The sequence below is a fragment of the Pseudopipra pipra genome, chromosome 6 (genome assembly GCF_036250125.1).
Source record: "Pseudopipra pipra isolate bDixPip1 chromosome 6, bDixPip1.hap1, whole genome shotgun sequence".
In the NCBI taxonomy this organism is placed as follows: Eukaryota; Metazoa; Chordata; class Aves; order Passeriformes; family Pipridae; genus Pseudopipra; species Pseudopipra pipra.
This window is the reverse complement of record NC_087554.1, coordinates 47,952,122-47,969,110: the sequence shown is the minus strand read 5'-3', so window position 1 is coordinate 47,969,110 and position 16,989 is coordinate 47,952,122. Positions and strand designations below refer to the sequence as shown.

The window sequence follows — 16,989 nt, the reverse complement described above, 5'->3', positions numbered from 1 at the left end:
TAAAATTAATCTTTTAGTTTCAGGTAAAAAAAAGTTGCTAAATATGTTGCTGATATTTAAATTAACCCCAAAGCTAAGTTCACATCTCGAGAGCCTGAGCCCTGAAAGCATTGCCATTAACCTCAGTACAGCCACTTGTGGCATCATTACCAGGAAACCTGCTATGTCTGTCCTACCCCTCAGCACCACAAGCTCACAGCTCCCCAGTGTCTGTGTGTGTGGGCATTTAGTGACAACAGATTGGTGGTGGTGAATCTTAGCACCATTATAAAATAATAGGAAAAAAATCAATGTACTTACTCATTCTGTTGATAATATTGAATGACAACCCTGTAATTAAGAAAGCTACAGTCACTAGTAATGATTACCAACAAATGTCTGGTCAGAATAGATTTATTATTAATGCATCATCAAATTATTTGGAAGACTCATGCAGGGATTTAGTTACTCTCACTCTTTCATAGGGTCAATTACTTTTTAATTAGAGATCTCCTTTGGAAGTGATTAGCTGTACACTTAACCAAAAATCACTAATTATCTTGGGAGGAGCTATGGGAGAGCTGAAATATACTCCTGAGCAAACTTTATACATAATGAAACATTCTGCTAGAGGAGCAGGAATATGAAATAGGGAATTATGGAATTATTTAGGTTAGAGAAGACCTTGAGATCATTTAGTCCAAGCCACAATCATTAACACTACCAAGTCCACCAGTAAACCATATCCCAAGTGCCACATCTACACATCTTTTAATATCTCCAGGGATCTTAACTCCATCACTTCCCTGGGCAGTCTGTTCCAGTGCCTGACAACCCTCTGTGAAGATTTTTTCCTAATATCCAATCTAAACCTCACCTGGTGCAACTTGAGGCCATTTCCTCTTGTCCTGTCACTTGTTACATGGGAAAAGAGACCAACCTCTACCTTGCTACAGCCTCCTTTCAGGTAGTTGCAGACAGTGATAAGTTTTCCCCTGAGCTTCCTTTTCTCCAGGCTAAACACCCCCAGCTCCCTCACCTGCTTCTCATAAGATTTGTGCTCCAGACCCTTCACCAGCTCTGTTGCCCTTCTCTGGAAATACTCCAGCACCTCGAGGTCTGTCTTGCAGTGAGGGGCCCAGAACTGGACATTGGGTTCAAGATGTGGCCTCACCCGTGCTGAGTACAGGGGGACAATCACTGCCCTGGTCCTGCTGGCCACACTATTTCTGGTACAAGCCAGGATGCCACTGGCTTTCCTGGCCACCCGGGCACACTGCTGCTCATGTTCAGCTGGAATGCCGCTCCTTGCCTTCACAAACCAGAAGGCACTTAGCAGATAAGATGGCTGAACCTGGCTATATAAAACAGATTTTCAAAAAATGAGAAATGTGAAAACTTTTTCCATCTCTTTTACTTCAGTTGCTGAAGTGTGGCATTCTAGTCCTCTTGGGGAAGACAACAGTTCACTTATAGTTAGGGAACACCCTATAGGGGCACTTTTATTTGAAGGTATTTGCAAATTAATTTCTACAATTGGAAAAGTGAGGCAGAGATAGACAGGGCTTAGAAGCCCCTATAAAGGGCTCTTAAAGAGCTGTCCTCAAGAACAATTTCCACTTTTGGAAGTCACTTTGCACTTGCATGCTGTTTATCTTCCATCATTTCAACAGGTAAGAAAACCACTGTGGGGCTGACAGCTTAGTTTCTCAAACTGCTGACCAACCAACCACAGTTCAGAGGCAATAATTTGCAGTTAAGGGAGAACTAAGACACACAAATCAACTTGTTTAAAGACAGAACAGAGTCAGAAAAAAAGTTGGTAAAAGACTCTAGGAGCCTCCAAGCATTCCTCCATCCTAAACAGTGGAAAATACTTTCAACTAAAGGATGAACTTTTACATTGATTAATACAATGGGATCACAGTACCTTGAAAGCACTACAAACGTATTCAGAGAGCAGTAATCGGGAATTAGTTTGAGTAGTGATAAATTTTTGATAAACAGAGAAGCAGAAAAGTATATTACAAAAAGAAAATAAGTCAAGGTTAGAAAAACTGGAGATTAACATGGGAACTTAATTCTCTGAACTTACTCAGCTCCTTTCAGCCTCCAGTACTTTCCAGTTTCTTTCTTTGCCCTTCAGGATGCCAGTTACAGTTGCTCAGATTAAAAGAAACTCAGAGGTAAGGTAGAGGGAATGGTGTGACCACTGTCAAGTGTTTGGCTAAAATTCTGACATCCTGGGGCACTGATTAATTCCACAGCTGTAGAATGTCAGCAAAAATATCTGTGGGATTAGGCAGCATCTAGCACCATAAAGAACATTACATCTCCATTCTAGCTTTTGTCAAACACATTAGGTACCCAGAGTATGAAACAAAACATTTATTAGGGTGGTATGAAAAATATAATTTAAAAATACTCCGACAAGAAAAAAATTAAAATTTGGACAATCAAGAAGCGTTTTTAAGTCTGCCCTGGGACCCGAGAACATGCAGGTCTAGAAAATTGTTATTAAATAACATTTTCTGGCCAAAGGTTTTCCCAAGAGCCTTCTGTCCAGCTCCAGTGCGTACTGAAGTGCAGCTCAGTTTGGGTTGCATAGGACTGGCTGCAAAAGACTGTTGCCACCTTGGAGTTTTAGTTATCTTTGGACAGGTTTTTTCAAAATGGGTTTTCCTTGTCTTTTTGGAAGAGAATTGTTTAAACAGTTAAAACAGAACTACATGCATGTCATTTTCAACCAAACTCAGCCTTTATTTGAACCATTAGACTCACACCACATACTGTCCACCAAAACAAACCCCTCACATTCACTCTTCTTTCCCCTCTGCCACTCAGCACTGCCTCACTTCCATGCTTATTCCACAGGCCAAGTTGCTTTGGGTCACGGCTCTTTGTTGGAAAGATTTCCTGAGTGTTTTCCTACTGGAACTGATCACTTGGTTTATTTGTCCCCAAAGGCAGACTTTGGAAGGATCTTCTGACACTTTCATTAATCTGAGCCTTGAAGAGCTAAAGTTAAATCACGCCAAGTTCCTGGACACTGAAAGATTCCAGCTGGAATTTACCAGGAATGCCTCAGAGCTGGTCAAACCATTCTATGACAAAACCAGAAATACTCATGTATGTAACATTAATAAATCACATCTTTAACAAATTCAGGAAAACCACTTGTTAGCCAGCCTTCTAGAGCTCTTAAAGCTTTCCTCATGTAAAGACATTTTCCTACTTAGAGAACTTCTCTAATTCTCACAGGATGAAAATTACTAAAATAGTAACACTGTTAAAAGGAAAGTCCAACAATGAAGTTGCTATCTCAGTTTTTAGAGCACAGTGCTCCATTTCCAAGTTGCCTTCCCTGATCTCTGTCTTTTCAGGCTCATCAGGGACAGAATCAAACAGTTTCTGCACGTAGCATGAACAGTAAAGAGTCTGCATACAGAAATGAAAGGTGAAAGCAAAAGCAATTTTCCTATTTGTTCCATGGACATCCCAAAGTTCTCAAAACCAGATAAAGCAATAAGAATGATTACTGAGCCTCTATATTGCCAACATGAGCTAAGAAATGAGCAACCTAAATACCCACATTTCTGGTATTTGCTGTGAACAATGTGTAAAATTCCTCTCTGATACGGGCAAGCCTATTTCCCTATTTAGATCCATTTACCCCTTGCATATGAGACTGTACAATAATTTCCCCAACAATGAGTTAAAGCCATAACCTTTCTGAGAGAACTTGAGTGTAACTAGAGAAGGTAGAAAAACAGGGAAAGGATCTGAAAGATGGAAAAGAAGCAGTACTTCAAAGAGTTTCTCTATGGATTGGTCTGGGATGGTATAGGAACACAAAAGACAACTTCGCCTTGCTAGGCAGACGCCACAACAGTTTCCTAAACATGCACCTTTTCTGTGGTAATTTTTGAATAAATCAGGAACAGATATTAGACAAATATTAGAAAGTAGTGCTCTCCCAGTGTACTCCAAACCATCTTGGGGATGACACTGCAAAATGAATGCAGTAGCAATGGAACAGCTACCCAGTTAGATTATTTGGGATCCAGAGTAAAACACTCTGAATTAAGTACCACACTATACAACAGGATTGCCAGGCTGCAGGATCAGTTGTTCGTACATCCCACAACACTGTTTAAGACTGCTCTGCAGCTCTCAAGCCCATCCAGTGTAATTTAGTGTTTGGACAGTGTCTGAGTGACTGCAAGGGGGAAAAAACATTAGGAAATAATTGAGAAGCCACCAAATAATGCAAGAAACCAAAACAGTGAATATTAGTGCTTGCATTACAAGTGATCACTGCAAAGCAAAATTCCAATCCAATCTGAAATGCATGCACTTAGAAGATGGAACAAGGATATGTAAACAAGATTGACTTTATTTTTATTTAAATCTTACATACAATAACATTTATTCCAGGTAGTGGGGTCAACTGAACAGTCTCACAGAACAGTAATTTTTAAATTCCTTACAGCTAAAAATGCAGAGGGAATCTCTGAGAACAGTTCTAATCTTGAAAAGCATATTAGGAACCACAGTAAGGAAAAAACATATAAAAAGGTATTAAAAAATGCAGGTCCCTTTACAATAATATGGTTACAGATCCTCCAAGAATCTCTCCATTATCAACATTTTAATTTTTATTTCAACTACAAATTAGCCATTATGACAAATGTTATAGCTTACAGAACAGAAATAAACAATCTTGCAAGTAGCACGGCGGGCTCAGTGTCAGCAAGTGAAACATCACGAAGTACTAGAAACATTCATGATGGAACCCACATATTTCCATGTGTATCAGGGGCATCAGTGTAAGGAATATTCCAAATCCAGGGTTGATCTGTAAACCAAAACAAAACAAATTCATTTATTAAGTGCAAAATTTTGATCTTTGTCCCTTCCCTCTGTAGGAAGAGGAAGGTCAAAATTCCCACTGATTTTCAGATAACTTCATGTGCAATTTCAGTTTACTGGAAATTTTTGTTCAGCTATTTTTTAAAATGGTAAGATTTAAAGTTTTCAAAAGGCTTTGCTTTTCACCCAAAATATAATTTTTAAGTATAGTTACCATAACCCAACATGCTCTTTACCAGCTGTATAAGAATTTTATTTCAGACAATATACAATTTATACAATAAACTTGGTTTGGCCCAGTGGCAGCAACTGTTGTACTGCATATCTCTTAACCCATTGGGATTATAAGTAACTGCTGTAATATATTAATATTTTTCACATGGACGGTAAGAATTCAGTACCTAAAGAATGACAGTGTCTGACCTTTGAAAAGTTCATGTTCACCCCTCACTTCTTCAAACGTTGCATCTTTAGATGAGCAACAGTTCTCAACATACAGTTCCCTCCCTCCCACTTCTCAGAATACTGAAGCTATTTCCACTCTTGAGAGGAGAAAAGGCAACACAGCAGGAGCCAACCGCTAGCTCTGCAACCTGCTCTAGGCTCTTCTTCCTACATGTTGCAGAAATGCAGCTGCTCTACAAAGCCAAATTATTATTCTATTTCTCTCAGGCTACTCCTACTGAAATACAGAGAAAAATCCTTCAACCCTTTCAGTGAGTTTTCTCAATTAAGAAATTTTAAATCTAGCCTGCTTATTTTCTCCATCTACAAAATGAGCCCCGAAGGAAGACAGTGACATTAATCTGTACAATGCACAAATTAAACCAAATTGTACCAAAGATGATGGCAGTAGCTACTGATTATGATTATTGTTGTCCAGTTTTAAGTTTACAGGATCCAATGCCAGCTCTCAGAACACCAGAATTGAGAATTACTGTAGCAAGGAATGGAGAGTAAGGAAATGACAGAAACAGTAATGAAGGGCTGTATAAATTACACAACAGCACATTGTGACAAATATCACACCAATTAAACATGGGGCAGGGGGAGCATTGCTACTAAGTACTCATTATTATTTGCTACTACTGTATCCTTAATTCTAGTACTGTAGTTCCATATGTTGTAGCAAAACATATCCAAGCAATGCAAATGGTTTACCAAAGTGTCTGTTTACAGCAGGAAGAGGGTGATAGGGTAATTGTTTCCTTTTGGCTACAGTGGACAGGTGATTTCCAAGCATAAAAAAAAGGCGTGAGAAACTGGAAGAAACAATAACACTTAATTCACAGTGCATGGCCAAAAGAGCTCCCTAAGATTCTGGCTCAACTACAGGATATCTAGACTTCAAGTGATCTCTTAAAAAGATTAAAAAAAAGTAGCACCACTATTTCCCTAAGCTTCTTTTATCAGTCTCCTGCTGGAGAGCCATGTGTACCTTCTGTATTTCAGGTGAATACCCTACCACATAGTAAACATTAACAGTTATAAAAACAGGTATGCAAATGTTGGGAAAAGCACTGAGAATTTCAAATGTACATTCAGATTTGAACACTGACATCTGGCTATGACATCAGAATAAATCCAGTCCCACTCAAGCACTGGAATTTATCACTCAGAGAATATTATGTAACTTGGAACTATCGGTTTTTGCTACCATTTGAAGTTACTCTGTTAATTCAGCAAAACATGCAGGTAAAGGAAGGCTTAGATGCACAGAAATAACTTCAGCCATCCCCTTAAAGCACTCTGAGAGGCCTCAGTACCTAATTTAGTTCTTTCTAATTGTGGCTACCTAAAAGTTTTCTCAAGGTAGCTATTAATGTACTTGGAACTTTGTTCCATTAGTGGAATGTTGTTGCTTTTATAAGCCACCTGATAATATTTTAATAAGTCATGTGTAGAACTATTGCTCAAATAAATTATAATTCAGTTATTTTTAAAATATCAAGTCAAATTTAAAATTATTTATCACTTTTAATAGGAACTATATCAGCAGGAGAAAGAGACAATGATTGTGTAAAAATACTGTATGACTCTAGCTGCTTACTGTTGCACACTAAAATGATTGCCAAACTTCTTAAAGTTAATTCCTTTGCTCTTCTGGGGGCAAAAAAAGGAAAAGCTCCATTAAATAAATTTTTTAAGTGTCTTCAACATATCTGCCTTCCACACATTTCAGTGGTTTTTTTTGTCTCACCCACACCTCACAGCAGTGGGCCGGTACCACTTCTTCCCTCTGGCCTCAGGTATACACAGCAGAACTCCAGCACTAAAGTTAGCATCCAGTAAAATGAACCAGGCCATTCCAACCCCACTGCTACTTTCAGGTTATCTGAAAGCTCAGGCAAAGCACTATTTCAGTTGTACTCAGGCATACTTTTGAACATCCTCTCACAACTGAATAGACTATCATATTTTATTTAAAGATAGAGAGGACCTGGAGTACAAAGCAAGTTTTTTTTTTGAGCAACACCTGATTAATCACTCAAAGAATCCATGCTGGCAGGCCATCTCAAAACTACATATTCTCATAAATGTGACAGATGGCAGTACAGTCAAAACCAGGAACACACAGCTGCATAGTAAAGTACAGAACACAATTAAAGCAACTTCGTGATTCTCTTCCTACAGTGTAAAATACAGGTGTCTTTTGCACTGTGAGTGGAGACCTGAGTGAGAGAATTCTTGGCTGATTTCTAAACCCAGAGAATGGATTCTTATATCAACTTAATTGAAAAATGTAGCTTCAAAGTAGTAAGTATTCACATATATAGAAAGGTTACTCACAAAAAATCAGAGTTCTTCAAGTCATTCTGCATATACATTCTAACACAGCAAACTCACTCCCTCCTGCATGAAGCTGGAAAGTTCCCCCTTTAGAATTTGCAGAAGGTACACACTACACTTCAGCCTCTCTTCTCCCCTCCCTTTGGATGAGCATGACATTTAAAACGGAACTAATCTTGTTCCTCTCAACGCAAAAATCATACCTGTAAGATCTTATGAAGAAGGAAAGGCAGATGGGGAATTGATGTGGAATCTATAATAATATTCACAAACAAGGTAATGATTCCTGAGGGCCAGGACAATGACCACTTGTGGGGGGAGTATAAAGCACAACCCAGTACTGAAGTTTAAACACATGATTTGTTTTGTATCTCAAAGTGTTGATGTGATGAGAAAAAAAGTCCTTTGCACTTCTCTGAGGCCTCTCCCAAGTTGTTATAAAAACACCTTGATATACTTACGTATTAAAGTTTCAAGTTGCCCCCATACCGCAGATGATTTCCTCAGTCAGTAAACTGTGTAATATCTAAATCACAAATTAAGTGATATTCCTTGACTACACCAAGCAGCTTGTACCTTTTTCCGTGCAAAGTTACAAAGAAACCCTGGGGTTGTATTCCTTTGTGTAATGTAATCTGCTGTAAGAAACTTCTCAACAGGGTGAAACAAAAGTAAGAGGGGAATCAGCCCCCAAGCACTCTAAATGAAATGCTGTGCTTTCTTTCATGAGAGGAACAGGTCAACTTGTATTGGTAAGAAAGAACAGCAATATTACAACTGAGATATGATGCTGGAGCTCAATGAGAAGATAATGTTATACAACAAAATTGCAGTACTCATCTGAAAGATTCTACAGAGAAATAAAGATCTGAGTACTATCAAAAGACACAAAGAAATTTTACTTATAAAGATATCTTGCCAAGTAAGATAGGTTGTTGTGTTTCCAAAATACCAGACTGGATAATTTTCAGCTTTCCTTCCAAGGCACTCTACAATTATACTGCTAGTCTACAGGTTTCATTTATGTTAGTATCATTGACGCTGCCTGAATCTGTTGGTTAACAACAGAGGCATTGAAGAGACTGTTGTATCTATACAGTTTATCTGTAGAGATAAAATTTAGTACTGTCAGCTACCAGATATTGTTAATTTTAAAAAATTCTTTAAATGTTTTGCCCTAAAGATGCAACTGCTGCCCACAAATGACCTTCTGCTGTTCAGTTGACTTTTGGAGGTGATCAATTGGGATTACTCAAACCAGCAATGTGCAAAGAGTTAATAACATACATGTTACACACAACAAATATTATCTGCTAAAAATTAATGAGTCCTTTGTCATGTCAGAGTAAGAATGATCTTAATCTTTATTTAAAACTGCCAGATGTAAAATACCCATGTTATTCTCTGCAGCAATGAAAGATGCAAACTATGCATATCATGCATAATATAATTGTTTTGTGTTGGTAATTTAAAGGAGCTGGGAAGAAATACTCTGAAGGAAAAATGACCAAGTCCTCTGAGCAACCTTGACTCTGACCTGTCAGGACATCATACTCTTACATCTCCTCAGACTTCACCTACAAATTTTGCACTCTACACAAGATGGCTCAAATCACATTTAAGTTCTATAACTAGACTGGGCATCATACATCTATCCTGAGAAAGAATAACCAAACTAAGCTGCTTTTTAAAATTCTTGAATTGGCCAACTATTGAAGCAAAATATCAACCACCTGGTGAATCTGCCATCTTGTGACGGTGCTCTGAAGAACATTTTGGAACATCTCCATTAGTCAAACACAAGCTTTGAGCTCAAAGAAATTGGCTAGTAACATATGCAAAACAGATCAGACGATCTAGTGGCTCCTTCTGGTCTTCAAGTCTGCAACCCTATCAAAACATTATATAGAAGTGGTCAAACTAAATGGTGACCCTGTAACTCAAGTTTCCTCTCATGCAAAGTGTTAATTTCTTCACAACCATTATAAACAGCTTCCAGGCAAACAGGTTTTCCCATCTACCCAAATGTTACACTTGGACTCTGGGAGGCTATCTGAGGAATTATCTGATGTCAAGCTGCCTTAAGAGAGCTTCAGTCTCAAACTGCAGATTTACCAGTCAATAATAATGCTTTTGGTTCTGCTGAGGAAGGAAATCGATGCCAACACAGATGAGACTGGTTCCAAACCCAACTCCCTGCCCCTTGCAATGAATTACAATAACAAAATATACTTGCTGCTTGAAAAATTGAAAATTAAACTTGTAAACATACTCAGATTTATGTTCACCATTGCTCTGAGTGTTAAAGAAGTGAAATATTTTCTATTCAATGTATTACTATCACTAGAAACAGGACTAGCTCCTAGTTGTCACCTTCTCAGAACAAAGGGTAATTCTCTTAGACTTTGTACTGTATTAAGCATACAGGATGCTACTAGTCTAGTTCTTTCAAACTCTAGGAAGTACACAGATTTCATGTAGCTATGCGATATTAATTAGAAAAAGGAGGTTACTGAAAAATATGAATGACTTCCCCAGAAGTCTTCTTTCTTAATGTCTTAAAAAAATATTTGAATTACTAAACAGAGAAAGTGAAGAATTCTAGAACTTTGGACAAGAAACAAAAGATGGGAAAAAGGTAGAGACCACATACAGTGACGTTTTCCCAGAACTTATTTGACCTCCTGAGGATACACCAGGTCCTTGTGAGGGAGCTCAGAGTAATGAAGAATTCCTCTAACTTAGCTGGACAAAACACCCATCTCTTCTTTTAAGCACTGTGTTATTAGGACAAGGCAGGATAAATGAAAATCATACCAACTCTGAAATAACAGGATAAACATAAATACCTAAACCTACCAGAGCTGGAGGCAAATATGCCACTAATTTCTTTTCTTTTTACCCAACACAACAGTTTCTATGTGACAAATGAGATGCAGTGTTACTAGTTCACTGAAATCACTATAAATATTTACCAACTGTAATTTGCCATACTTCCAGTTCCCACTCATTGAAAACCAGACAAAATTTCAAACACTGAATATCTGAAGTTACAAGGAAAAGGTCAATTTGCTCTTCCACGTAAGCGTGGCTATGGAACATTGAACAGTGAGCAGGGCCCTTCATAAGGGAGAGAGCTGTTCCTGTGCGACGTTACAGATCCTTTTGTGCATCCTTAAGAACATGAAATCACAGCTGTCAGAGGTTGAAAACTTCAGCTAGAGAACTAATTAATTGTTAAGTGGGCTGTTAATTTCTCCTCAATGCTTCAACTTGCATTAAAGCTAATTTCCATCTCATTTCCCCCCCATTCTTCCAGCCTCTCATAGCATGAGATTTGACTCACGTTTTAGTCCCTAGTTACCAAGGGTAAAATAGATTTTCCACTGAAAAATAATGAAATACATTTTAGTACGTTTTTACAAGTTGTTAGAATCATTCAGGAAAAATCTTCACCACAGAGCAAAATAACCAAAGGCTAATGTAATTCATATCATTGGCATGTAGAGAGACTAATATGTAGCTTCACTCTAACTTCAGATTAATCTTGACTGAGTTGGAACCTGTCTTATTTTATTGTATACACATGTTTTCTCTATACTATTAATCAACTAAACAATCTGTTTCTTTCCTTGATTTAAATATATACACTTAAGAGAAAATTAAATGAGAAATAACTTATCAGAATACACTTACCTCTCTATTTTATAGAATTCTCCTCCAGAGGGTTTAAGAAGTTCCAGAGCATTTTGAACTAAGAGCTCAGAAAAAGCTTATATTAATTCCTACCTTGTAACCCAGTCAACTCAATAGTTTTTGCTGATAGATTTATTTTTAGTTCATCCCCTTTTCAGCAGTGGTGTAAAGAGAGTTCTGCAACAAGTACGTGAGATAAATAAACCTAAAATCTGGCAGAATGACATCACAGAGAAATGTTTCAGAAAGGTATCACCTGCTGAGGTTTCCCTAAAAGAGCAGAAAACAGCCAATTAAGCAGAAATCTAATCATACTTAAAGGTGACTAGAAAGCTAAGTGCAACTCAATAGGAAAAAAGCCCAGATGAAGTAGCCCAAAATACTGAGGGTTAATAAAACAACAGTATGTTTTACATAGATTCAGTGACTCATTGAGCTAATTAATCACATAATCAGTATTTTCTGACAATTTTTTGATTCACAAATATTTTTTCAAGCACTTTAGTGTTTGATAGTAGCTTTGATGGGTCGGTTTATTTGGTTTTTCGGGTTTTATTTAATCATCATATATAGTTACAATGAGCTACCTGACATGAAAATATTTCTGGTATGATTCCTCTCACAGAAAAAATGTTACCAACTCATCTCAACTTGAAGTGACAATGCTGCTACCAGCTATGGTTTGAGACTCAGTTAAATTTTATTCTTTGTTCCCTTCAGGAAGGTCAAATGACTCGGGTTGGTAGCAGCAGGTAGAGTTTACCTGTCCACATATTGTCCAACATGTCTCTGTGCAAGTCTGAAATACAGCTGAAAACTTTAATGAAAGAAATGAGAAAATTTTAACTATGTTATGTGTCACAGAGATAATATATCATAATTTCTCTACCAGTGACATCTTAAAGCACATCAATACATCCTTCCGTGGTTACAGCTCAGCCTATGATTACATTTCAGTGATGGATAATCCATCTCTCTGGGAGAGAAAAACAGGCAAACCCAAGAAATTATCTGTCTCACAATGATCTCAATTTATATTCTAAAAATCTTTGGGAGAAGCAGAGGAAGAAAATCTTCATGATTGTTTCTCCAAGAGATCCTATTTTCCTGTTTTGCCTATAATTCATTTTTAGAATGAAACCTATTGACTAATGAGGCAAACCAGGCAAAGGTGGGCAAGACTTCTGTATCTTTTTCCTCCTATTATATGGGTGAGAGAAAAGTAGGACAAGGACCAAATTATTTCATTATTATTAAACTTAATGGACATTAAAAGGCCATAGATCAACCTCATGAATTATTATGGTTGAATTTAGGCAGATTATTTACATAATTTACTGACAAGTTTATTAGTGTATGTACTGAGATCTATTCTATTGCTTCTCAAGATGCATTAACTTCACTGTAACAGTTTTCATGCTCAAGTCCTGTCCAATATGATAAACACCAATTAGTATGACAGAAAGCCTTTGTGACAGAATGACAAAATCTCTGCAATTAAATTAGTTCCACAAAATATGAAACTGCTTTTCTTTCCCTTTGTTACATTATATAATAGAATTCTCCAAGTATATTTGATCCATGACTAGAATTTGTACAGGAAAAAACAATGTACTTTGGAATACCTATATTCTACTCAGAACTTTACATAGCAAATACACAGCCTTCTTCCTGACCATCTCTTCATTATTTCACCCGCTTCTCCTCCCTCCTGCTCCTAATAGGAATTTTCTGATTATATGAAAGTGATGTGTACTTTGTTTTCCCATGGTTAGAGAATCTGAGTTAATGGAAAATCCCCCAGAGCCTTTTCTCCTTCAATTACAGGGATCAGTCAATATGGTTTCTTTAGGGAAAGGATAATTACTCGCATTTCTGCTTCTCAAGACTTTATTAAAATAAATCTATTTATATCACTCTCCAGAGAGTTTGAAAGTTGACAACTGTATTGTTAAGGGCAGATTATTTTATGAGTCCATCCCACAACATGGGAATTCTTTAAACATCTTTTCCACAATGAGGCCAAGGAACTGAAATAGAATATTCAGGAAAGAGATGTGAAAGGGCACAGGCAGTTGACTTTACTTCCACTGCCAAAGCCTAGACAACCTGAATTCTGACATCTGTTCATATCACCGGAGAAAGCTGGAACACAAAACCTGAACTAGTCAAATGAGTCCTCTACAGAAGAAAGTTTTCCATGCAGAATGTGAAAAAAGTTCATTGCAAAAAAAAATTTCACATTAAGTTGAAATACGCATAAAGCTCACTGACACAGTAGGTTAAATGCTAGAACTAAAGCAAGAATAATATTAACTATACAAGTACATTTTTGCACAAGGAAGACAGTACATGAAACACATTTAAGAATACACACAAATTCTAATTGTTAATCTTTGTTTTAAAATTTAAAAAAACCTAAGTATGACCTTTTAGAAAAACCTTCCAAAACCATGAGTTTGAGTATCAGTTAACAAGCAGACAGTGCATACATACCCTAGAGCACAATTGCTAGTTGTAGTATGTTCTTGCCCTGTAGTTGGCTTGTAACCCAGGCACAACCCCTGCCACTGCTCCCCAACACAACATTAACAGTACTAAAATGGACAGAGTTGTTTTATACTAAATAAAACAGCATAAAAAGCTTTTATTATCATTTCTACATTGAGCCAGTATTTTTTTCTCTGGGAAAACTGAAATACCACTTAGGACTTCTAGGTAAGTAGTGAGCTCTTGAGAGCAGAACAATCATTTTTCCAGGCTACAGAACATACATCATATTGAAGAGGTGAATGCCAGGCTGTGTAGCTGCTGCCATACTTAAGGTTTTGACTTCTATGATCATGGACCTACTGAAGAGAAGTCAGGTTTGCTGGAAGCTGAAGGGATTCACCAGACCAAGTGGGGCAAGAGCCTCTTTGTCAACAAGCTGGCCAGAACTGTAAGCACGGCTTTATTCTAGACTCAGTGGTAAAAGAGGATGGAGATTTGAACAACACAGAAGAGCCAGAGGCTGCTGCTGCATTAGGAACCAACAGGGAAACACCTGTGAAATGTTGCAAAGGAATTAGGGCTTGTTCCTCTAAAAAGGTGACATGATCAGCAGCCCAGGAGAAGTGCCTGTACACCAATGCACACAGCATGGATGATGCACAGGAGTTGTAAGCCCCTATGCAGTTAGAAAGCTGTGATCTAATTGATATCACTGAAACTTAGGGGCATAAATCACATACCTGGAGCACTGCAATCAATGGCTATCAGCTGTTCAGGAGGGACAGGCAAGGAAGAGAGACAGGGATTTCCTCTAAATATAAAAAAGTGGATTGACTGCACAGAGCTGTGCTTGAAAAGCTGCAATGTGAGTGAGAACTTGTGGGTCAAAAAATTGGAGGTCAAGCCAACAAAGGAAACCTCATGATTGCTGTTTACTACAGGTCACCTGATGAAGAGTATGCTGGTGAAACCTTCTTACTTCAACCACAGCAAGAAGCATCATGCTCACAGGCTCTGATCCTGCTGCAGGACTCCCATCACCCTGAAACAATGTGTCTTCACTTTTATTTACTATATAAGACTTCATTGAAGTCTACTGACTTCTTAGCTTTTAAACATTGTTTCTCCCCACATCATTTGTTAGTTCAAAAATGTACAGAAAGATGTGAGTTTCTATAAACACTCTTACTGTTATTTCAAGCTCTGCTATAGAGGATGTCTTTTTTAGATTAAGGTTTCTCAAAAAAGAAGTTACAATCTTTTGACATTATCTTTAAGAACAAAAATACAGAAATTGACTCTTACCAAGTATTTCAGGTTGTGCATCAACACTATTATCCTCAATATTTTTAGATTTTTGAACCATCATCACCACATAGCTGCACTTCCTTATCACTTTCCTGATTTGTATATTCTAGAGTTAGTCTCAGAAACTGAGAAAGTTGAGATTTTGTAAACCTCTTTAAGTGTTATGAAATATAGCCTATGAAGTATAGAATGGATCAAAAGCAACTCTTCTGATTTGCAGCAATTCTTTCACATTTGCTCTACAGTATTTTCTTAGTACTCCACTTCCATAGGATTGTTTTTAACTTATGCCTGCTCTCTTCCAAACATTCCCCTTTCAACACTCCTTCCTCCATTGTTTCTGCACAAAAACATTTTGGTTACATAAAGCATATCTACTTTCCTAATGCACATAAGAACCCTAGAGGAGGAATAAAAAATAGTGTTGAAGTTGTTAATCCAAAACTTAAACAATAATAAAGAAAAAAATTAAAACTAAAGAACTCTATAGTTGCTTTCTTTGAAGTCACTAGCAGAACATGGACTGATACCGTATCAAATACAGTCATGCCACAAAAATGTTAAAATAAAGCTTTAGAACACAGCAGTATTCAGCTGACTCAGAATTACTCAAATTAGTTTACTTCATGTATAATACACCCACTTTTCTTCTGAAGACACATCTTACCTTTGCTTCCATACTGTTCTGGTGGCAGGTCATAAGGTACAGGAAAATATGTTGCTGAATCTTTCCTTTCTGGAAGCTTTCTTCCTCCTACATGAAAGTAACCTTTGTCCAGTCCCTATGAAGGTAGGGAAACATACAGAAGAAAGACGACTTAGTTTATGGGAAAAAGACAAACCTAATCAAGGATAGATGCTTTCTCAATAAATTATTTTAATAAACAAAATGTTTTGCCTCCATTACTGAGATTAGATACTTCCTGAAGTACCTTCCTGTCTTCAGCTTCCCTTACTTCTACTATTTCAGGCTCTTCTCTAGTACATTCACTGGCTTGGCCTCACACATGGATATACTCTGTCTTCTCAGACCATTACACATATATCGATTCCATATTCACTAGGTGAGCACCTTTGGCGTTTAGTATTTAACTAAAGTGAAAAGCTTTAAAAATTCTTTTTGCTGCTTAGTTTCACCATGATCACAGTAGTTAGTTAATCAGTGTTTCATGAACTGCACTAGAATTCACTCTCTGTTATAGAAACAAGTCTTCAAATCTGTGCTTTTCAGATATCTTGGGTAACATCATCCCTAGACCCTAAAAAATTTAATGAAGATTTGAAACTGCTTGCGTAAAAGCTCCAAAGAATACACTCAGAATGACAGTATTACTGTCAAACAAGTTTAAGGACTATAAAAAGAAAAAAAGCTATAATGCAATAGAAGGGAAAAGAGATTTAAAGTGATTCAAATAACTTGGGCAGACATTATTGCTTAGCCACTTCTGCAGAAAAGTTGGATCCCATTCATCAACTGTAGTGAGTTATACAAATGCAAGCCTGAGATTTCAAATAGCCTATTGTTAATCAAGTACAAATTGATTAGAACAGAAGTTTAAAGGCTATCAAGTTTTTATTATTTATTTTTAAGATATAACTAACAGCTATATTTTTCTGTCTAAAATCAAAGAATAGTTTGGGTTGGGAAGTTCAAAGGTCATCTGAGTCCATCCCTCTGCACTGAGCAAGGCATCTTTCACTAGATCAGCTTGTTCAGAGCACCATCCAACCTGACCTTGAACATTCCCTGGGATGGGGCATCTACCACCTCTTGGGGAAACCTATGCCAGTGTTTTACCATGCTCACAGTAAAAAATTTCTTCTTTGTATCTCACCTAAATCTACCCTCTT

General features: G+C 37.4%; 1 protein-coding gene across 3 annotated transcripts in view; it reads right to left on the bottom strand.

The window, feature by feature from the left end:
• Positions 1-4,357: 4,357 nt before the first annotated feature.
• TDP1 (tyrosyl-DNA phosphodiesterase 1) overlaps positions 4,358-16,989 on the bottom strand; it is a 42,192-nt gene continuing 29,560 nt past the window's right edge. For 2 of the 3 annotated variants that reach the window (XM_064658954.1, XM_064658955.1), the window contains exons 15-16: positions 15,806-15,920; positions 4,358-4,837 (exon numbers count right to left, since the gene is read on the bottom strand). In XM_064658954.1, coding sequence (XP_064515024.1) covers positions 4,764-4,837; positions 15,806-15,920 — 189 coding nt within the window. In that variant the 3' untranslated portion in view covers positions 4,358-4,763. Of the gene's footprint in view, positions 4,838-15,805; positions 15,921-16,989 lie in introns of those variants that run through there. The other variant, XM_064658956.1, reaches the window with a different exon arrangement.